This window comes from Trichomonas vaginalis, chromosome II, assembly GCF_026262505.1.
Source record: "Trichomonas vaginalis G3 chromosome II, whole genome shotgun sequence".
Classification (NCBI taxonomy): Eukaryota; Parabasalia; order Trichomonadida; family Trichomonadidae; genus Trichomonas; species Trichomonas vaginalis.
Genome location: NC_067204.1, coordinates 3,437,598 through 3,459,074, shown reverse-complemented (window position 1 = coordinate 3,459,074; position 21,477 = coordinate 3,437,598). Strand labels below are relative to the sequence as shown.

Here is a 21,477-nt window from a genome sequence, read left to right as displayed (position 1 = left end):
CTTTGGCTGAACTCGGTGAAATAAAAGGTTAAATTTCAACAAAACATATAGAAATGAAACATTGTTTAAAGTTCATTCAGAACTCTAACCAATATGGAAACAAACCTACTTTTGTTTCTGCAGACTATGGAACTCAATGAGATGGGTTCATAAAGCTAATCCGGATAGGTGGTTCATAAACTTACAAACCACAATTCCAAGAAGTTGTAGACGCAATGGAAGTGAATGGTGAACCAGATATAGCTGTATTTTCAGCGCGCTTTAATGCATTGAAAGATATGAAAGATGCAAGATATTTTGAACCAGTATGAAATGAACATGGCTGATGGAAATATAACACCTGACGTTCTAGACATTTATCTCAAAGAACTACACAGAACCATAGAGATGGTATATTTGGTGAAGAGTTTAGAAGAAAGTTAGGGGAGACAGAAGGAAGAGAACCTATTGTAATGACCTTGCAAACGAAAGTTTACAAAATGTCATAAAAACTTTACTTTGCAGACAATGAACCGAGAAGGGATGAATATTTAAGAAAACTCAAATGGACAGTACCAAATGAATTTAGTATTGAAAAACATGTTCCTTGACAAAATAAAACCAACTACAGAAAATTTGACGCAAGACTGAAACATTGGGGTAAAAGCTTTCCCATTCACAAAGATATTATTGGTAACATGGAAGAAAACCAGAATGGCTACAAAAACATATATTTGGAAACGAGCTTATTCCATATGGACAAGCCTCTGTTTGAAGAGCTTGAACCGGAACTCAGGAAAGAGTCCATGCAAACAATACGCGAAGACTCAAATACAACTATGACAAATCTTTCTAGGATATAGGTTACCTGAGATGGGCGACCAGAGCCCAAAGGCAAAAAGACATGGGAAATTTACAACATACTAGGTGAACATGAGGCAAAGATGCAACAACTTGAAGCAGAGGCGAAGTTACCAAAAAGCGACACCAAAGAAAAGAGTAGAACAAAGTGAAAGTAGTGAAAAGTAACTTCATCTAGTGAAAGTATGTGGCAATGAAGGAAAAAGAAGAGTTAAAAACTCAGTCAGGAAGAAAGTAAAGTTGGTAGAGTGGGTTCTATTATGACACATAAATCCAACTATTCTATATTTTTACCCATATGAAATGTAACGCCGCTCAGAATATAACGCCACGTTTTGATGCCATGAACGGAAATGTTCCGAATGGTAAACGATGCGACAATGCCATTAGAAGGTCGAAATATGTTCCTGGAACTTACGAAATATACAACTGCTGTTTCTTATGGAAACGTAGGTGAGTTTGGAGAAGTTCTTCAAACAAAGTAGTATTATGCTTGCGACAGGTTTCATATTTATTTCTATTGACAACTCATTCTTATACGTGGAACAAGACATTGAAATAAAACTTCTGCCAAGTTTTCTGACAAGAAAGGTTGCAATGGAATTTTTCTATGTCGATACCAATATGCTCCAGAAGTTTTCATGGGATATAAGATATATTCTAACTCTGACTTAGTTTCAAACAGTAACATGGGCAAACTATGAATGTTCGCTTTGAGAAACTCAGTACAACAACAAGCTAAGAGACAAACAACCAGTATGCAATATTGAGAAAATAAGAAGACTTGACCCTAACGTCCAGGAGTTTATGTTAACCTTTCTGGACAACACTGCAGCAGCAGTAACCAAAGTAAAACTGAAACTTAGAGTTCCTTTTGCATCTCCTCATCTTCAGGTTTTTAAGATTACTTGCCAAACTGGGCAGAAAAATTTCTATCGAACTTACTCCAAGCAAAAATAACTTAGATCATTGCCCACACACAAGACCCATTCACTATTACAGACGTAAAGGAACAAATCAAACGTCATTCGCCGAATTTTGCAAAACAAAGTTGACTTAGACTTTGTTTCTCAAACTTCAACAATGAAGTAAACTATTATTTCATCTGCTGAACTGCTTGGGACCCATTAAGTTCACATGCGAAAAGTTTGAATGCAAGAGAATAGAAAGCAGACTTGCAGTCTATATGTTGGACCCGATATTTTCAAATGCTTTAGCTGCCAAATATATTGCAGTTCCACTTATGTTCCTATACAACCAAATATCTGTCAAAGGACTTTGCAGGTGAAGTTGGAAACCAAAGTGCTGACCCAGGTGCAAGATCAGATATTGCTTTAACAACTGCAATGAAACATGCAGATACTCATGTTTGTACTGTTCAGACGAAACTAAATGACTATTCTTGTTTCTACCCCCGGTATTAAATTCATATAAACATAGATGGCAAATATTATCCAAGAGAAGATATTCTACAGTTGATATATGAGGTCATACAACTTGACATTAGATGCTATGAACTTTAACAACAATTTCTAACAACAACCATTACCCTCGTGTATAATTCTGTACAACTCATATCTCTATCAATACTTTATTTATAATCAAAACAAAGGTTAAAATTGTATACCCTGTCACTGTAGAGTATTCTCCCAACTTTAAAGTGAAAATCAAAATTTGATATTTTAGTAATTTCATGTGAGCTCGTTATTTTATAGGAAAACATACTGAAAATGTTTATAAGATGTTTCTCTATCATATGCCAAAATATCATGGTTTAAATACTCTCCTAAGTGTCTATAACTGAATTTTAGGGCAATAACCTTATTCTAAATGTTGGGAAAGTAGAATTGTGATCGGGGCATATGTCGTGCCATTTGAGAAAAATGTAAGAATGTTGTATGTTCTTGGTATAATTAAAGAACAAAAAGAAATTAATTATTCATTTATCAGTCGGTTTAGCATTTTAATGTAGTGACTTATAAAGACAAAGGAATAAATGGCTGAAACTTTCTTGTTGATTCTAGATATTATTCACAAAATAGAAAAATCGTGTCAATCTTAATTCAGCCAATAATACCTAGGATCAATAATGATTTTGGAAATGTAATGCTCTGCATATCGAACCAAAGCCATAATTATGTTGTTAATTAATAATTTAAAATTAAAAAAGAATTAAATACTAGAATTTTGAAAAATAGCAAACATTTATTATCTATTTATAAATCATCTATATAATCACTTGCTTCTTGAACAGGTAATTCAGCATTTTCTTGCTGTTGCTGGTTTGGTTGAGTTTCTTCGGCAGGTTCTGGTTCCTTAACTTCAGGTGTTTCTGATTTGGGCTGTTCTTCTACTGGTTCTGGCTCTGGTGGCTTATTCTCAACTGGGGCGAATGTAACTGTCTGAAGAGGTGCAAGTTCTGCTTGGATCTTTGTTAAATCAAATAAAACATTAGCTGATGGGACTATTGAGTTAGGAGGTTGTGTGGCTAACCTAGATAAAATTTTTGTAGCCTTTTGGAGCTGATAAACCCATTCTTCGTCTTTTGTTCTTGGAATATTTTTGTATTTACGCGCAAACCATATTTCTTGCTCTTGTGCAATGAAATGGATAACACTTCCTTCGTTGTTGTAAGTTTTTGCATTTTTCCATACCAAATTTACATCATCAGCCCATTGTTCAATCGACTTATATTCATTTGAGTTTAATTTTCGCTTAATTGTTGTTAAATCAATTGGATGTTTGATAATTTTGTAATAATCAGGCGCTCCATCACGTTCTGGGTCGACTTTGTCCTTAAAAACATGACAAAGGTCCTTATGGATCATTTTGTTCGTTAGATGTAGACATTGACGCTTTTCAAAATCATTCATTCTTGTTCGTGTCACTTTTTATTTACCCCATTTTTAATTTTTTGAACCCTTTAATCTTATAAAAAAAATTATTTTTTTCTAAAAAAAATGTTGCCTCAGCAATCAAGGTTACAATTAGTTGGATTTGATGATGGACGTGCTAACAAAGGTGGATTTAGAGTTGCTTCCCATAGCAGCATGCGTAATAATATTAAACCCCATCATATTTTTGGAAATTGGAATAGATACTTCAAACTTCCTTATATTTGCTTTTTAGAAGTTAGCTTGTTTTGCAGTTACTTCCTTTTCACTCTGTTTCATCAAAAAGGTGCTGTTGCATTTACTCTTGATTTTTCAAAATCTCTTTCATCATTCTTTTTAAAAGATATTCGAATTCACAACCCGCCAGCAGGAATTACAGTTGGTGTTGGCCAAATTTATTATCACAAAGACTTATCTGCTGTTATAAATACAAGTTTACAGAGATTTTTCGAATTTCCTGTATCATTTCCATGTGCATATCCAATTATTGTTAATGACAATGGCAATGTCAAGATAGAACTTAAAAATGGTACTGAAATCGACTTAGAATTTAATGAAAACAACATTGAACAAACATCAAACATAATTAAGCGTTATTTTCAATACTTTAATAAGATTACAGAGTCTTGTATCTATCACGTACAAGTTGCTCATCAAGTTCAAGATACAAGAATGAATCTTGAAGTTTTTGTTGAATTCACACATGATTACGACACAGATACGATATTTATGGACTTATCACATACCAGATTTCAAGAAAAATTCGATCTTACGTCACAAAATTCAATTCTTTCAACATTTGATTTTTCAATTCCAATTTTCATCGGAATTCTCAACATTTGTGCACTAATTATCATGGGAAATCAAACATACAACCTTTACAGATACTGCTATGCCAAAGCAACTGATTCTGGACAGCGACCATTTGATGTTTTTTGGAAAAAGTTCGATAAATGGGATTTATTTGCTTTGTTGACTCATATTGTATCCATTGCTGCAAGTATTATGTATATTTTGGTTGGCCAAGACATAGAAGAAACTATTCCTCCAATAGTTTATTTAATGGCTGCTTCTTCTTTCTTGCATTCGATGTTGTTGGTCAGATATCTCAAATTGAAGCCATCAGCATTTCTAATTTTGATGGTTTTCTACAATTCGGCCATTAAAATCCTTCAATTCCTTGTTGGATGTTTAACTGTTTTCATTGGTTTCCTTTGCTTTACTAATTGTATTTTTGGTCATTTGAGTGAGAATTTTGCTACTGCTATGCAAGGATCAGCATTTCTCTTCTGTACAATGCATGGTGATTCATTAAAAGACTTCTATGATACAATGGTGTTGCAATATGATATTAATTACTATTTCGGATTCTTCACTGCAACATTTTGGATCTTGTTCGCACTTTCTATTTTGTATAACATCACTATTTCAATCGTTCAGGAAATGATGTCAATTGAAGAATACAAGCTCGCTCACAAAGACGACGAACAGACTATGCCTGCATTCAACATCATTTTCAATGATCTCGCACTGCTTTCTGCAAAGCATTCATTATAATATTATTTTATACCTTTTTGTTTATTAAAATATATCTGTCTATCACAAAAATCAAACTTTTTTATAATGCTTTAAAATGTTGGGAAGATGCTTTCTGTGATAGGTTATAGCTCTGGCAGAAATTGATGACTGATTTAGTTTTACCAAATAGCATTGAAAATGACCATTTTCAAGTTTTACCGGAGTAAAATGAGGAGCATTAAGCCCTAAATCCTTCGTAAATTCAAAATTGACCAAACTTTTTTTATATTTTGAAACAAGAAAATAAAATTGATTATTTTGAAGAAACAATTTGAAACAATGGATACATTTCAATCATATTGGCATCATTAAATAGTAGCTTTAAAGTTACCATGTATCTTTTCTCAGTTGAATATAATGAAAAATAATAATGGAGAAGCTCCTCTCATTTCAGCACTATAAATATCTCTTGATACAATATCAAAATATAGGATGATTTAATATCACATTTATCATATATATGACAATAAAGTCAATTTTACAATACATTTCCTGACTTTGGTTATATTATTCAAGAGTTCTTTGCAAACAATCGTTTCTCTAATTCTTTTATATATTATCATGAAAAAATGTAATGAAATCAGAATGTTAAACAGGAAATTTGAGTAATTTTGAAAATGAAAAAATTATATCAAATGTGTAAACAAAAATGTATATAAGTATAGTTTATTTCACAAACACACGAGCCGCTGACTGTGACTCGCTAGTAAACATCGATGGTTCTGTCTGATGAACTCCTTTCTTATCTTTCGTAGAAAGTTCTAAGAGCAAGTAAGGCGGGAAACTTCTTGTAAAGAAGGCGCCATCTATCACAGCGTGTTCCGGATCTGGATGGTATAATTGTTTGCAGTGACAACAGTATAATTTCACAGTACTTACTCCAGGCTTATCTGTTAATCCTATCGGAAGGAGATGATGCCCGTTGCAAGAGTACCTTGGACATATTCCAAATACTCCTTCCTTGAATTTTTGTATCATTTCGCTCATTCCTTCGTCTGTATAAATATATCTTGCGTGTATCTGACCATATAGATTTTCTGCACATTTTTCTATCTCGTCTTCGCTATCTGAATCAAAAGAATCGCTTGATTCAGAGACTTTTCCAAGTATTTGTTTAAATGCTAATTTTTCGTGAGGAGCATTAAGCCCTAATCCGTATACATTAAATCCGTCGTTGATATATGTTTCTGGAATACGGCAGAACCAATCACTGCCTGGTTGGTCAAGAAATGAGTCAATCCAACTTAAACTATCTTTATCTGAATCATCTGAGCTTTCTGTATCTGATATAACAGAGTGTTTGGCAAATTTGCCTTGATCACTATGCTGAAAACGCGGCCCCGACATTCAAGGCGACGTCTTGTCACGTTTTCAAAATTTGACGATGCAGATACGATGAAATGCTACTGTTTTAATTTTAAATGCAATAATTAGTAGTTGATGATAAGCAGATACCAAATTGATATTTACTTTTATGTTATTATTCAAAAATCTAACTTTGATATCAATGAAACAGAAAGTAATTGGTTTACTTATCCCGAGATAATGGATGAATGAGAGATATATGTATTATAAATGTAAATCCAATTAATTTTTAATTGATAACAAATAATCTTTCATCTGATCTGAGGAAACATTATGAATAGTTTCTCCATATTTATTCTTTGCTTCCATATCAGCTCCAACAGAGATAAGATATTCAACGACTTCAAAATGATCAGCTAATGCCGCAAGAAGTAGGGGAGTCCATCCATCAATATTCCTTGCTTCTATATCAGCTCCAACAGAAATAAGGTATCTAACAATTTGACGATGATCTTTATATGATGCACACATGAGCGCAGTAGTTCCATCATCCTTCCTGGCTTCTTTATCAGCTCCAATAGAGATGAGGTATTGAACAATGTCGAGATGGTCATTTTCTGATGCCCATATGAGCGGAGTATATCCATATTTATCTTGTGCTTCTTTATCACAACCATTTTCAATAAGGGATTTAACAATTGTTAAATTTCCGTATTTAGATGCTTTGAGTAAAATTTTATTAAGAAATGTAAACTTATATTCACTGATAAATTCTTTGTTTGCAATCAATATCATAATATGATTGAATTCTTCAAGGATTTCATAGGCATCATGAAAATCATTAGAGTTCTTGTATTTGGAAACATTTGATCTGAAATCTTTAGGAATATTGTAACGATTATAATTATGGCAAACATATCTTGATCTTATTAAAGAATCGCGAAGAGATTTGATAATATTGATGCTGCTATTTTCATCACTTATATCAACAAGTTTATTGATTATTTCTTCACTACAAAACTCCAAATGAACATGTTCGATTAATGGATAGAATGTTTCACTTTTTCTTGAGAGAGAAACAATGAAATTTGCCAGAGAATCTTCGTCTTTTAAAAAGAGCTTTTTGCTCTTTATTATTCTTTCGATATTGTCATATCCAATATATGGAGAAATTGATTTGAGTTTATTTTCATCAATTTCGAAGAAATGCGAAGAAATGAAATCACAAATCTCTAATATCTTTTCATTTGATTCAATGCCTGAATAATATTCAAGAAATTCAAAACAATTATTTTTGTCTAACCTCATTTTATCAATTATATGTGTCTTGTATAAATCAATTAATTCATTTATTTCAAGTTCAACACCAGCATGAAACAAATCCTTCAGAGTTGTTTCATCGCATTCAACTTCTGTTTTTCGGTATTGAAGTATTTCTTTTAGTCAATTATATGTATCTGGTGATTTGATTTCAATATTGATATCGAATTTTGAAATGTTATTATCTAGTAGATAATTTGCATATAATTTTTGTGCAAAAGCTATACCAAAATACTTATTAAGCATGATTTCGACATTGTTTATTGTTAATATAACATTCGAATGTTTGAACATTATTAATTCTATGAAGTATTGGGTTTGTTAGCTGAAATAAAACCATTTTATTTACACAGATAAGAATTGATGGTAAAAAATGAGAAAGTGAAGTGAAAGCTTTTATAAAAGTTTCAAAATTCAATGGCATAAAATCATTTTTACTCGATTAGCATATATGAATATAAACCTCACGTAATGGTACTATTAAACCTAGTTATAAAATCATTCAAATCTTATATAGAAAATAAATTATACTCAAGTTTTTGTATACTCAATTTTTTATACTTTTCAAAAACTAAATTCATAATTATCACTTTTGTTATAGCCGATTTCATTTCGACATTCTAATTTATTACCAATAGATATAGTAATAAGCATAATAATCAATTCTTTTTTCTCTTCACAAACGTTTAAAACATTGAGAGATAAAGTCATTCAAAAATTATAAAGGATTATTATTTTCGTCTGGAAAAGTGACAAAATTATCATTTTCGTCTGACGAAAATGATAATTTTTTATTTTCAGGGTCATGCTATCACACACATATAATATAAGCTCAACTAATATAATCTATAATTACAGTATTACTTCTTGAATCAATTTACAGAGAGAACCTTGAGTTGAGTGACTTCTTTTCTTCCAACTAAAATTTTGACCTAAAACTCTAGATGAAGGAGCAATGGAGTAGATTGGTGCAATACCAAATTGAAGACTTGTTTGATGAAATGCATAGGGAGATTAGAAACATAATGTATTGAAAAATAGTTCTATTCTTTGATTAATATCATGAATTATGTGACATTATTGAATAAAAAACAATACAAAATGAAGTGAAAAATAGCTCTATTCTTTTATTAGTATAATTCAAATAAATATTAAAATTATTGTTTGAATCTTTCCATGTTAATGATACCAACATATTTTCTAAGGATAGCTGACTCTGGGAACTGTCTGAGACCCAAAGCAACCAAATCTTCTGCAATTTTATGTTCGCATTCAGCAGCAATTGCAACAGCTCTTTCTGCGAGCAACTGGTTTGAAGGATGCTTCTGTAGTGCCTTCATAACTGTTGGGAAAACAGATGGATTGGCCTTTACGTCAGCTTTGAGGTCGCATTGTGTGCATGCGAAGAAAAAAGAGACCAAGTTCATAACGCATGATTCATTAGCCATGTGGAGTTCCAACATTGCAGAGGCTGCTTGGATAAGGCGCTCATTACGAACATCTTTTGTAGATAATTCGACGCAACTTGCAATTGCAGCGAAACAGTTGGATACAATTGTTGCATCTTTGTTATTCTTCTTAGAAATCGGACCAAGAATACTGATCGTTTGAGAAGCGGTTTTTGTAAACTTAAGTTTACGGGCGTTTTCTTCTTCTTCACTTTGAACGACCTGGACGCGTTGGTTTGACGTGTCTCTGCCATGAAGGAATGTCTGTGCAAGGACAATTGATGCTGCAGAAATAATTGAAGCATTTGTCTTGTTTTCATTCAATTTTTCAACAACCCACTCCATTGCGCCTTCTTCTTGAGCGAGACGAACGAGATCTGGTACCTGGAACAACTTGGAAAGGAGAATAAGACCTCCAAGTGTCTTAGTCTTGTTGATAATTTCGATGATATTCGATGTTCCGATCTCCTTAAGCTGCTCCTTGGTAGAAGAGAGTCTGTAAATGATAATGAATGCGATATCATACTCCTCTGGCTGCAATTCAACGTTGATCGCGTTGATAATTGTTGGGACAATTTGGCCTTCGATCATTTTCTCGTTGAATTGGGTTGGAATGAGTTCAAGGAAGCGTAAGCAGTCACCTACGATAGCTTCGTTGTCTTTCCAGACATCCATTGCGGTTCTGATTACTGGGAAGCCATTGAAAGCATCTTTAACGCCATTCTCGGCAAGTAATCTGTTGATGGATATGCAAAGAACAACGACGATGTCTATGTTCATGTAAATTTGCATGATACCGAAAATTAATCTTGCACAGCCTTGAGCACTGAACTTGCTGAAGTGGGATTCAGCTGGTGGATGATCTAAAAGTGTCTGGAGCAACTCTGAAAGTGCTTCAACAACCTTTTCTTGATCAGTCATCGTTTGGTAAACAGCTGTGAAGAGTTTGAGGTCTGGATCCTGCTGGTTGATATCTACTATGTTGAGTTTCTTGAATATGCGTGTAAGGGCTTGGTAGCCATCAGCATTTGGATTGATTTTATCACTAATGTTGTAATCAAGGATAGCTTTGTGGAATTCAGCTCTGGCTTCGTAGACTTGGCCACGACGGACATATGAAATTGCAAGAGGAATTGTTAATTTGTCATCTTTAAGCTTATCTGCATTAATTTTGTTTGTATCAATGGGATCACGAAGTAAATTGTATGTTTTCATTGCTTCATTGGCATCACTGAATGCTTCATCTGGTTTGTTACTCATTAAGTTGCATGTTGAGCGGTTAATTAAGCAAATCATAACCATTTGGGCTTCGTCTACGCCTGTGATCTTCAACTCATTGATGACATGAGAGAAATCACTAATTGCTGACGAAAACTTCTGCTGTGCAAGCTTCTTGTTGCCTGAATCTTTGTAGTGGAGAAGAGACTGCAGAGAGACACGAGATTTTAGAAAAAGTGACCAATCTATTCAATTATAATTTTTCTACAGATTATTAAAAAACTTAACATCTAATTATCATATAATTTAAAAATATTCATATAAATTTCGGAAAATTCATATTTTTCAAGTTTGCTTCCTTTGATTCATTGACTTTGATTGTCGTGAAACTCCATAATCTATATTAGTACACACAAAATGCCCAGTTGTCTATATAAGTGGCATCAAAGTTGTTGTAAAAATAATATTTCTCATATTTTATGCACCAAAATGAGGATTAGAGAGAATATTTAGATGTTCATGCAATGTCTTATATGGAAACGTTTGTTATGCCTTATGGTTGCATCTTACTTTTTTTGTTTTTTTCATTCAACTATCATTTTAATATTATATAACTTACTTGTATATTTTTTTGCATAAAATTGCAAGTTGTGTCGATATTTATGGACATCAATATGATAATATTATCAGAGAAATCAATTCTTTCGACAAATTTTATTTTGGTATATATAGTAATCATATAATTAAAAAATCTGTCACCGAAAGTTGAATGAGTCATATACTATAGGTTCCAGCCATTTGCTTCATGCCCAAAAAAAATTTTGATTTAAAAACTTTGATATTTCTAGATAATGAATAGATGAATCAATATAGCATATCAATCCGAATATTGTTTTATATTACTTTTGCTTGAATTTGTCTTTATAATTTTTATAAACAATGCGATCAAAATTTTTTTTTCAAGATCGTGGCCAAAAAAAAATTTACAATTTTTAGATGTTCTTCCTTTGCTTTAGCTTAGGTTCTTTGTTTGGTGGCAGCAAATTGGATATTTCTAAAATTATAACTGGCAACTGGTCAATAACCATTTCTGGTATTCAAGATCCAGAATCTTACTATATCAGACAAAATTCTGACCAAACATTTGCCCTCCAAAACAATCAGAACGAAACAATCACCAAAATCCCATACAACTTTGTAGATATGACTACCCTTAAATTCACATACGAAGCAACAGAATTCAACTTGAATTTCTCTTCACATTTAGAAGCCAAGGGAACATTCGGAGACTACTTCATCCATATTTCAACCGACTCCGCACAGTATTTCCATGTTGTTGTCCAAGATAAGCAATCAAACTCATTATTTAACTTAGATTTCACTAAGATCGATCTTCCTAAGCAGAACCCGGTCATGCAATATCTTCCAATGGTCATTATGGGCGTTTTCTTTATCGGCGCTCAATTCCTTTCCAAGAAATTGGAACCAAAAATGCAACAAGAAGTTATGAAGGCACAACAGGAACAGAAGGCCAAACAACAGAAGAAGGTCCAGCCAAAGGTCACAGAAGTCAAGGAAGGTGAAGAAAAAGAAGAAACAGAAGAAAAGGAAGCTTCTGAGGAGCCAAAGGCTGATGAAGACAAGCAAGAGAAGCCAGATGAATCAGAAGGCAAGGTTGAGTAAGCTATTTTTTTCTTTTTTTCCAAAAATTTACAAAAATAATTTAATATAAATTTTATTTTTAGTTTCGTCAATAAACTTTGATTAAATTAGAAAGTTTTAATAGTACTTACTTTTTCGTTTATTTTGGGTAGATTTGAAATTCAAATATTTTTTCATGAAAAATCTTGTGAATATGATCATATACATATACAAAAAATCTGTCAACATGAAGATGGGCTATATATTAGAAATAAAGCTATTGTAGATTAACATTAATTGCTTGATTATCAAATTAAACCTTAGCCATGGTACAAACTCAATATCTAATCATAGGACGATTTACATTAACCTATCTGAATATTGTTTAGTATTCATTCAACAAAGGAAGTGATTAAAAATATATATTGTCAATGAGCCAAATAAATTCTCATTTAATAATCAATATTTTGATAATCCTAATATGAATAATCTGAATAATCATCAATACCAGTAATTGATCTTAAATATTGTTTCGTTTGACCATAGGCTAAACTTAGAGCAGTTTCTCCTTTAATATTCCTTACATCTTTATCTGCTCCAGCAGAGATAAGACATTCAACAATGCCAACATTATCATTAAAAGCTGCTTGAATGAGTGCAGTAGATCCACCTTTGTCTCTTGCATCTATATTAACTCCATTAGAGATTAGATATTTAACGACTTCAATATGATTTGACATTGATGCCCAAATGAGTGGATTCATTCCATCATTGTCTGCTGCATCTTTATCAGCTCCGATAGAGATTAGATATTTAACAACTTTAAGATGGCCGTTAAAAGATGCAATGAAGAGTGCTCTCTTAATCTCGTTGTCTCTTGCTTCTTTGTCAGCACCAATAGATATGAGATATTGAAGAACCTCAATTTTCTGAAGCATAACAGAATGAAGTCTTGCCAAAACAATCCTTTGCTTCTATATCTGCGCCAACAGAGATAAGATATTCGACTACTTGAAGATGGCCTTTCCAAGATGCAATAATGAGCGGTGTTCTTCCATATAGACCTTGTACATCTTTATCAGCTCCAATAGAGACAAGATAATTAACAACATCAAGATGTCCATTTTCGGATGCTTTAATAAGCGGAGTGTTTCTATCTTGATCTCTTGTTTCTTTGTCAGCACCAACAGAAATAAGATATTTAACAACTTCAAGATGACCTTTTCCAGATGCTTTAATGAGAGGTGAACAAAAAATAGTAGACCTAAGTTCTTTTTTGGTTATACCCTCTGCTACAGATTTAATAAATTCGAGATTTCCTTCTTCGCTATACAAAACACCATTATTTGAAAACATTAAAATTTAATGATTTTTTTTCGCTTTCAGAAAAAGTTTAACGTATGACCAATTTTGAAAGGGTTCTGAAAATTCAGATGACTAATTGATCATAAGTTGCGGTTTGGAATCATAAAATCTCACCTGCCGTGATCAGACACTCAAAAAATCCAATATCTTGATAATCTATCTACTAATATCATGATTATTCATTTCATGCATCGGAAAACTTTTGCAAATTTATCATGTCATTTCATTCGGTTGAATATATTCTTCAATATGACACAATTTTGTTGCCGAAATCTTCATATTGAAGAATACTCACCTCTATTAAAGCAATTCCATATCAATTGCTTTGATATTTAATTTATTTACTTTTATTTTTGTCCAAATCTTCATGTAATTAATGAATTTTATATATCTATGAAAATGAGAATATAATACTAATGCTGAAAATACATGGTATCAAAAAAATTAATTGAAATTTATGATGAAAAAGAAAAACTCACGGATAAATACAATGTAATGCATATTAACTTCAATCCAATTCGGAATGGTCATCAATAATGCTAACAAACAGAGAATTGAAGCTATAATTCAAACAATCAAGTAAGAATTCGAGAATTTATAGGCAGAACTCACATATCTATGTGATACATACATCCAAAATGATTTCGGCACAGAGATCATTGGATGAGTCTCGATATCAAACCAAATTTCTTCCATTCAATTATTCCTTTCTAATCCTCATTAGAATATACGGAAGAAATATCAGTCTACACAAGCGGATTATGATAATAATGATATTATGTATCCCCCTGAATATCTAGTTTGCACTTTTGAATTGATATGTTTAATGTTGCAAGCATGTAAATATGCTTTAGAAACCTAATGCTTCTTTGTAAAGAGTGCAATTGAAGATTCTGCAAGTGCACAAAAATAAGAACCTTTAGCAGACATTACTTTGGATCCTATGAAACAATTTTCTGAATCAAAATGAGGAGTGCTTTCAATTATTAATTTAAGAGCTCCTTGTCCCGTTTTTGAATTCGATTGAATACATGAATCAGTAATAGTCAATGTGTAACCTTCTCTTTCAATATAAAACATCCATGCTGCAGTGTTATTTAAAAATACACAGTGATCAACATTAGCATTGTAACAACACCAAAATAGAGCTTGGCCCATGTCCATTCCGCATATATTTCCAATAACATTGCAATAAGAAACTATTTGGATATATGAATCCGAATAACTGAAAAATCTAAGAGAATCACTTTCAGTTTGGTTGTTTTCTCTGAATGTTGAGAAATTATAGTAACCTGATTTTCCAGCAAGGATACTAAGTATTGACGAATATTGATTACATTTATTGTAAGTGATGTTGTTATTCTTAAAACGTAGATCACCAAAATTGAGTTCAAATATATTTCTTCCTTCTGATTCACTTTTTCCACATTTTAACACCGAAATTTCAAAAGCGTAGTTTTTGTTAGTAGAAAAAAGTTTAGCTATTTGATCAAAAGCCATGCCATTATTTGATGATATTGATTCAAAATAAAAATTTCGTTGTTGAACGATCTGCCCAGACTGAAAGCAGGTGTAATAAACAGATCCACCATCTGAAGTGGAATTGCATCTATTGAATACAGAATCCTCAAGTAATGTACAGATTTCGTTCTTTCTTTGGATGTATATTGCACCTTTATATATACAATTTTCAAAAATGCAAACAAAAACGTAATAATTGTTAGAACTCGAGGTATCATATAATGCTGTTCCATTATGAGTTTGATTAACTTGATGTGTATCACCAAAATACTCAGACCAACTGAATCTTTTTGTGTTTCTAGCCAATTATATGACTGATTAAATTTAATTATTTTATGAAAGAGAAAATCTTCGTAATTATGTATATGATTATTCAGATCTGGGGTGAATATCATTATATTATTCAAAAATATTCATATCTTCCGATTATACCGATCTTATTAAAAATTGACGGAGCAAAATATTCTGAAATAATCACATCATTTTACTGAAATAGATAAATCATCATTCTTCCATTAAAAACATATATTAGATTGACCATTTCTGAATATACTTTATACATTTTCTATTGATAGAAGTCTAGGCTTCCAAAAGTATTAAGCTGCGCAATAGAACCTAGGTGCGTAATAATTCTAGCTAAAATTTCAGTGATTTTATATTGCTTGATCATATAAGGATTAATATTATCATGCTCTTTTTCTAACGTATGCTTCTTTTTCTTGGGTCTTTATGGTAAATACAGTTAAGAAATTCTGACAACATTTGTATGAAACTCATTAAGGCGCCATATCAGAAGGTGCTATATTTTAAAATAAGTAGTTTAGAAAAAAGATCAAAACACAAAATTTTAATTATCATATATCAATCCCTTAAGATAAAGCATATGAATGAAACTCATTAAATTAAGGTGCTATATTTTAAAATAAGTAGTTTAGAAAAAAATCAAAACACAAAATTTTATTTATAACAAAAAAGTTAAAATAAATTAATATCACCAATTGATCTGGACAACGTCTGTTTGTTGGAATGCTTTCCCGCAGTACTTGCAAACGTGAGGTAGTGCAGCGACCATTTCTCTGTAGCATCCCTCGCAGAAAGTGTGTCCGCACGAACAGATGCAGAACATTCTCAATGTCTCGCACGATCTGCAGAATGGAGCTTCTTTGTTCTTCTTTTTCGTCAATGTCTGCGAGGATTCTTTCAAAACGTTTGCAAAGTTGTTGATTTGATTGAGTTCGATCTGCAGACTATTTAACAAGTCTTGTTTTTCGCGAACACAATGACTTAAGTAGTTAATGCAGTTATCATGCCATCCTTGAACGCCTGGCTGTATTGTTAGTGACTCTATGAACTCATCCGAGAGAAAGGAATTGTTGATTTTGAAGCATCGCTCGATTGGAGGTGGAATCGAAAGAAATTCAAGTGTATTTAGGATATTTATGGAATGTTTGCTGAGTTTATCGGGTAAATTATCTAATGGGATCTCTAAAATGGAAGATCGTGTCTCATGAGTATGAATAACTCGTTCATTCAGTTGTAATTTTCGATCTTTTGAAATAATAAGATTTTGAAGTTCTTTATTTTCTTTTTCGATTGATTCTTTTGCATTTTTCATGTTAGTGAGTAGTTCTTGTACATCTTCTGGATCTGTTTCAATAAATTTTTCTTCGAATTCGGAAAAATTCTGAATTGCAGTAATTTCGAGGGTAGATTGAACTTCATTTCTCAATTGTGTGAGGAAACTGTTCTCTCTCTTCTGTTCGGTAATGTCTAAATATGACTTAAACGTTTGAGATAAACTTTCAATTATCGGAGGAGCTTCGATTTTGATAGTTTGGTTGAGTAACTCGATAGACTTGTTGTAGTTGGTCAGTTGTTCTATGATTTCGCTTGCTTGTTTGTTGGACATTTCATGAATTGCTTGTATTTTCGAAATTAATGTCTTTTGAGTCTCTTTTAGTTGAACAAAACTAGGATGATTGGCTAAAAGAGATGGGGATGGACAGAATAAAGGTAGTTGATTTTGATCGTATTTTGAAATTAAGGCTGCTTCTTCACATGTTGTAGTTTTTTCAATTCCAATTAACTCACCGAGAAGCATAGTATAAGAAAATTTAAATGTAGGGAATGTTGGAGGGATATCAGCTAATGTTGCGCATTCATTTTCAGGTAAATCGATTTTTTCGGCTAATAATTGAACTATTTTTGGAAATTGCTTTCTGGTATTCACACAGGATATAAAATTTGGGGCAGTCATCGTTGGATCTATTGCTGGTTGAAAATCATAGTAAATTTTGCAAACTTCCTGGAAAAATTCAAGGAGAGAATGAATATTTTTAATCTCTTCATTCAGTATTTCGTCTTCAAATTTGGTGTTTACCTTCGAAGATATAAATTCGGAAATTGAATTTGAGCAAGACTTAAATTTTTCTACGATATCGTAATCATTACCACCTTTATTTTCTGTTTCTGGCAAGTATTCTTTCTGAATTAGAGATAAATTATCAAACCAGGCCAAAAATAGGAGTTGAAGCTTATAATAGAGATCATTTGACTCATTGACCTTATTTTTAAACATTTCTAGCCAATATAAGTAGTGGAGACTCTCCTCTTTTAATTTAGAGAGAGCTCCACTGTTACTCATAATTTTTTTTTTGGAAAAAAAATTTATTGTTTATGATTTTAAAATAATATTATGTGTGTAATATATACCCTATCAAAAGATCTTGCAAATTTTCTTTTGATCATGCATATTTTTCAAATTATTGGAATATTGGAATCATTTTGATTCAAATCTTACATATCAAGCGTTAAATTTGTAAATAATCAACGATATAATGACTGTATAATTGAATATAGCTCAATCTTAAATGAATGAATTCAAATTCAACGGATATTACTGATAATACTGTTGTAAACAGAAATTCATCAAAAGTGACACCTCAGAAAAGCTAAAATATTGAATTTTTGGAACTTTTGATAGAGCACGTTTTAAAATATTAATTAAAGTAAATGTATATTTTGTAAAGATTCTTTTTAATAAAAAAATAAAATTTTGAAGAAGAACACAAAATCTTCTGAAAAATAATATCACATAAACTCATATTATTTTCTAATATATAACTATTTTATATAAAAATCAAATTCAATGATCTTAAAAGCGAAGGATAAACCTCAAAATTTACGAATATAATGAGTGGTAATATAATGCTTATCTATCATAAAACCATATGAAATATCAATTTTTGCTTTACGCCTAATTTTTGACGACAATTAGCAAAAAATGTTAAATGTTAACACTCAGTCCATTTGAATATGAAAAATAAAATTGACTTTGATTAAATGTTTTTATTTATCATGCAATTCTTCTTGCGACCAAAGATTTGAATAAAAGTTCAAAAAATAAGATAGCTTAAAAAATAATATACGGTAGTGTTTACTAATAGATGAATAGTATATAAATTCTATTAAAATGGATTTGATCCAAAAAAATATATAAAATTTGATCATAAATAAAATCGTTTTAAATTACTTCTTCATTTAAATTATAATATAGATCCAAGGTGATGTGATTTTTGCATCCATGGGATGGACGATACACCCAAAGTGTCACCTTTTTTGGATAACATGAATTTTAAATATCATGAGAGTTCTGCAAACCATATGCACAATATCTATTCAGCCTGACTTCTTGTATATATGAGTTAGACTTCTTAAATATTGTGCTTGGGGCGATATAAGTATTTCCGAGATTACCATCGTGCTCTATAGTATGCTACTTCTCCCTGGTTCTAGCTCAGTTCCAAGGATATTGGCGTTCAAGGATTTGGCAAGGTCCTTCCGAAGTCTCTCATTCGATGAGAGATTTCGGAAGAATCTTGCCTTAAAGTACTCCAACTCTTGTTCTTTTGTTCCTAAATAGTGAGAAAAGTTATTTGACTACTTAAGGTAGAGATTATCCGAGGTCCCTCATTTGATGAGAGGCCTCGGATAATCTCTGCTTTAAAATTGTACACTTGTAGTCCATGAGAGTGTAAGTATACATTGATAGGACAGCTTTCTTCTGAAGTCTTAGATTTGATGAGAACCTCAGAAGAAAACTGTCATATTTTATAGTAAAAGGAGTTTCAGGAGCTCCAAAGCTCCCTTTCGTAAGGATTAGGAGCTTTGGAGCTCCTGGTTCGTAGATGTGTTTCGCATCTTTCATCAGCAAAGGACATTTACCATCTGGGACTCTGTTGATGGAGACTCAGGAGCTCCAAAGCTCCCTTTAGTAAGGATTAGAAGCTTTGAAGCTCCTGGTTCGTAGACGTGTTTCGCATCTTTCATCAGAAGAGGCCCAAATGGTAAATAGCCTCTGCTGATGAGCTTCAGGAGCTCCAAGGCTCCCTCTCGTAACGATTAGGAGCTTTGTAGCTCCTGAAGGTAAGGTAGGATTGCTCTGATCTCTAATCAGTAGATGCCATGCCTCATTATGAACTCTACTGACAAGAGATCAAGAGCTCCAAGGACTCCTTTTTTAGTTAGTGGCGTTCTCACCATTTAGTAGGATTGCTGATCCTACTAATGAAGTGATCACTTAGTATACGTTTTGAATAAATTGAATTTTTTTTAGAATTTAGTATTTTTTATAGACATCACATGTATATTATAAATACATAAATATATTCTTTAATTCAAAAAATTCAATTCGGTTTTGGGATGGGCATCCCAGCCCCAAGTATTCAATTTTATTCAATTTTTAAAGAATTTTGGGTTGGGATGCCCAGACCAAAACAAGCTTTATATTTTGATGTGTAGATACGTATGTGTGCATCATTGTTGTGTTATATATTATGTTTTTAATGAAAAAAAATCTGATTCAAAAAAAATTATCACTAATTAGTTGATAATATAAAGAAAAAATAGATAAATTGTATGTTTTGAGAGTATTTATTAGGGCTGTACAAGATTTAAAAAAACATTGCCGGGTTACCGTAGAGGCCTAAAAAAATCGCGCCTCGGCGGCAAGCCGCCTCGGCATTAAGAATGCGCATCTAAATTTTTATATGTCCTTCTTTCTTTTATTTTTCCCTGCCCTTTCTTTTCTTTTTCTTTTTTTTCCCTCCTCTTGCTCTCATTTACCTTTTTTTCCTTTTCTCATCATTTTTCAAAATTTTAAATTTTTATCAAAAATCTTGCCTATAAAAGCAGACTATGGAACCTTTTAATGCCTCTTAATCAATATTATACAGCATAAAGCATATTAAATGAAAGTAATTACGTATAAATTTATTTTATTATCTTTATTAATTCTTTAGCATGTATTGTTTAATATTAACTTTTCTGTACATTAAATATGATATCTCCAAAGTATGAATGCCTTGTAACGAAACGAAAACTTAATTTTATGTTGAATATTTGTCACAAACATTAGATTATTAAAATATATGTTGGATATCCCTTAGTATGAGACTTCATGACTCTTGTAGTCTAACGTGAGCTTTGGATTGCAAGCTCTGTGGTTAACGAACATAAATTAATTGTAAAGTTTTCAAAATTTTTCATCGTTTCTATCAGCATCTATTTTTCCTTTAAAATAATATATTTGTATGAATACAATATTTAGTAATTTTTTTATTTCCCATAATTTCATTCAAAATTTCAGAAAAAATTAATTTCTATTCAATATTATTTCAGCTTCAAAACACTTCATTCTTATAGATGTTGATTCACTAAAGTGTGATACTCAATGTCTTATTTCAATGAAAATTGTTCTGCAAATTTATTTCACTTTTGACCTCACTTTTTCCGTAATTCAATTTTTTACTTTTAATATTTTAGATCTTCATAATATCATTTGAAAAATTAACCATATAAAAAATCAAGTTAACAATTCACTTTTTCCGTAATTCAAAAATCAAAAATATAAATAATATATTTTTTATCAAATATTATTATTATATTCTATGAAAAATGAGGTCCGGAAATTTTGCGGATTCCCGTAACTCAATTTTACGGAAAAAGTGCAGTAAACTATTCAAAATACGGAAAAATTGGTGTAAACTAATGATTTTACGGTAAAATCACGGAAAGTCCCGGAAGAATATATGTGCCTATATGAAATTATACAAAAATGAATCAAACGCATTTTAAAAGATTGTTCTTGTATTATAAATGCTATTCGCAGATTTATTAGTTGAAGAAAATTACCAAATTTTTGCCGATTTACAAAAAATGATTTACAAAGCATATTTTTATAAGGCTTTAAAAATCTTTAAAATGTGACCGGTGACGGAAATCCATGGTAACCAACCGCGGTTCCCGTTTGGAATGCCATAGTATTTATCCACATTCACTCATATGAA

At 31.8% G+C, this 21,477-nt stretch overlaps 10 protein-coding genes across 10 annotated transcripts, besides 3 other annotated features; 2 read left to right on the top strand and 8 right to left on the bottom strand.

Annotated features, from left to right (window-relative positions):
- Positions 1-3,056: 3,056 nt before the first annotated feature.
- Positions 3,057-3,713, bottom strand: TVAGG3_0479050 (acetylation-dependent protein binding; the record flags this gene model as incomplete). Its single annotated transcript, XM_001305669.1, has 1 exon — positions 3,057-3,713. One exon carries the CDS (start codon positions 3,711-3,713, stop codon positions 3,057-3,059), a length of 657 nt encoding a protein of 218 aa, XP_001305670.1.
- An 87-nt stretch (positions 3,714-3,800) lies between these two features.
- On the top strand, positions 3,801-5,291 carry TVAGG3_0479040 (mucolipin family; the record flags this gene model as incomplete). The annotated part of the gene is made up of 1 exon (XM_001305670.1): positions 3,801-5,291. One exon carries the CDS (start codon positions 3,801-3,803, stop codon positions 5,289-5,291), a length of 1,491 nt encoding a protein of 496 aa, XP_001305671.1.
- Positions 5,292-5,845: 554 nt separating this feature from the next.
- On the bottom strand, positions 5,846-6,808 carry TVAGG3_0479030 (protein kinase regulator protein; the record flags this gene model as incomplete). Its single annotated transcript, XM_001305671.1, has 1 exon — positions 5,979-6,659. One exon carries the CDS (start codon positions 6,657-6,659, stop codon positions 5,979-5,981), a length of 681 nt encoding a protein of 226 aa, XP_001305672.1.
- Positions 6,809-6,899: 91 nt separating this feature from the next.
- On the bottom strand, positions 6,900-7,925 carry TVAGG3_0479020 (protein ubiquitination; the record flags this gene model as incomplete). The annotated part of the gene is made up of 1 exon (XM_001305672.1): positions 6,900-7,925. The coding sequence occupies one exon, from the start codon at positions 7,923-7,925 to the stop codon at positions 6,900-6,902; it is 1,026 nt and encodes a 341-aa protein (XP_001305673.1).
- A 606-nt stretch (positions 7,926-8,531) lies between these two features.
- On the bottom strand, positions 8,532-10,860 carry TVAGG3_0479010 (tetratricopeptide repeat domain domain-containing protein; the record flags this gene model as incomplete). Its single annotated transcript, XM_001305673.2, has 1 exon — positions 9,095-10,687. One exon carries the CDS (start codon positions 10,685-10,687, stop codon positions 9,095-9,097), a length of 1,593 nt encoding a protein of 530 aa, XP_001305674.1.
- Positions 10,861-11,579: 719 nt separating this feature from the next.
- On the top strand, positions 11,580-12,379 carry TVAGG3_0479000 (uncharacterized protein; the record flags this gene model as incomplete). The annotated part of the gene is made up of 1 exon (XM_001305674.2): positions 11,600-12,286. The coding sequence occupies one exon, from the start codon at positions 11,600-11,602 to the stop codon at positions 12,284-12,286; it is 687 nt and encodes a 228-aa protein (XP_001305675.1).
- A 341-nt stretch (positions 12,380-12,720) lies between these two features.
- On the bottom strand, positions 12,721-13,008 carry TVAGG3_0478990 (protein ubiquitination; the record flags this gene model as incomplete). The annotated part of the gene is made up of 1 exon (XM_001305675.1): positions 12,721-13,008. One exon carries the CDS (start codon positions 13,006-13,008, stop codon positions 12,721-12,723), a length of 288 nt encoding a protein of 95 aa, XP_001305676.1.
- A 157-nt stretch (positions 13,009-13,165) lies between these two features.
- TVAGG3_0478980 (ankyrin repeat protein family) lies at positions 13,166-13,600 on the bottom strand (the record flags this gene model as incomplete). The annotated part of the gene is made up of 1 exon (XM_001305676.1): positions 13,166-13,600. One exon carries the CDS (start codon positions 13,598-13,600, stop codon positions 13,166-13,168), a length of 435 nt encoding a protein of 144 aa, XP_001305677.1.
- Positions 13,601-13,702: 102 nt separating this feature from the next.
- Positions 13,703-15,805, bottom strand: TVAGG3_0478970 (uncharacterized protein; the record flags this gene model as incomplete). The annotated part of the gene is made up of 1 exon (XM_001305677.1): positions 14,468-14,773. One exon carries the CDS (start codon positions 14,771-14,773, stop codon positions 14,468-14,470), a length of 306 nt encoding a protein of 101 aa, XP_001305678.1.
- A 268-nt stretch (positions 15,806-16,073) lies between these two features.
- On the bottom strand, positions 16,074-17,774 carry TVAGG3_0478960 (RING/U-box family; the record flags this gene model as incomplete). Its single annotated transcript, XM_001305678.1, has 1 exon — positions 16,122-17,774. One exon carries the CDS (start codon positions 17,772-17,774, stop codon positions 16,122-16,124), a length of 1,653 nt encoding a protein of 550 aa, XP_001305679.1.
- Positions 17,775-18,039: 265 nt separating this feature from the next.
- Positions 18,040-18,077: a mobile genetic element.
- Positions 18,078-19,251: 1,174 nt separating this feature from the next.
- Positions 19,252-19,431: a mobile genetic element.
- A 626-nt stretch (positions 19,432-20,057) lies between these two features.
- Positions 20,058-20,259: a mobile genetic element.
- Between the last annotated feature and the right edge of the window lie 1,218 nt (positions 20,260-21,477).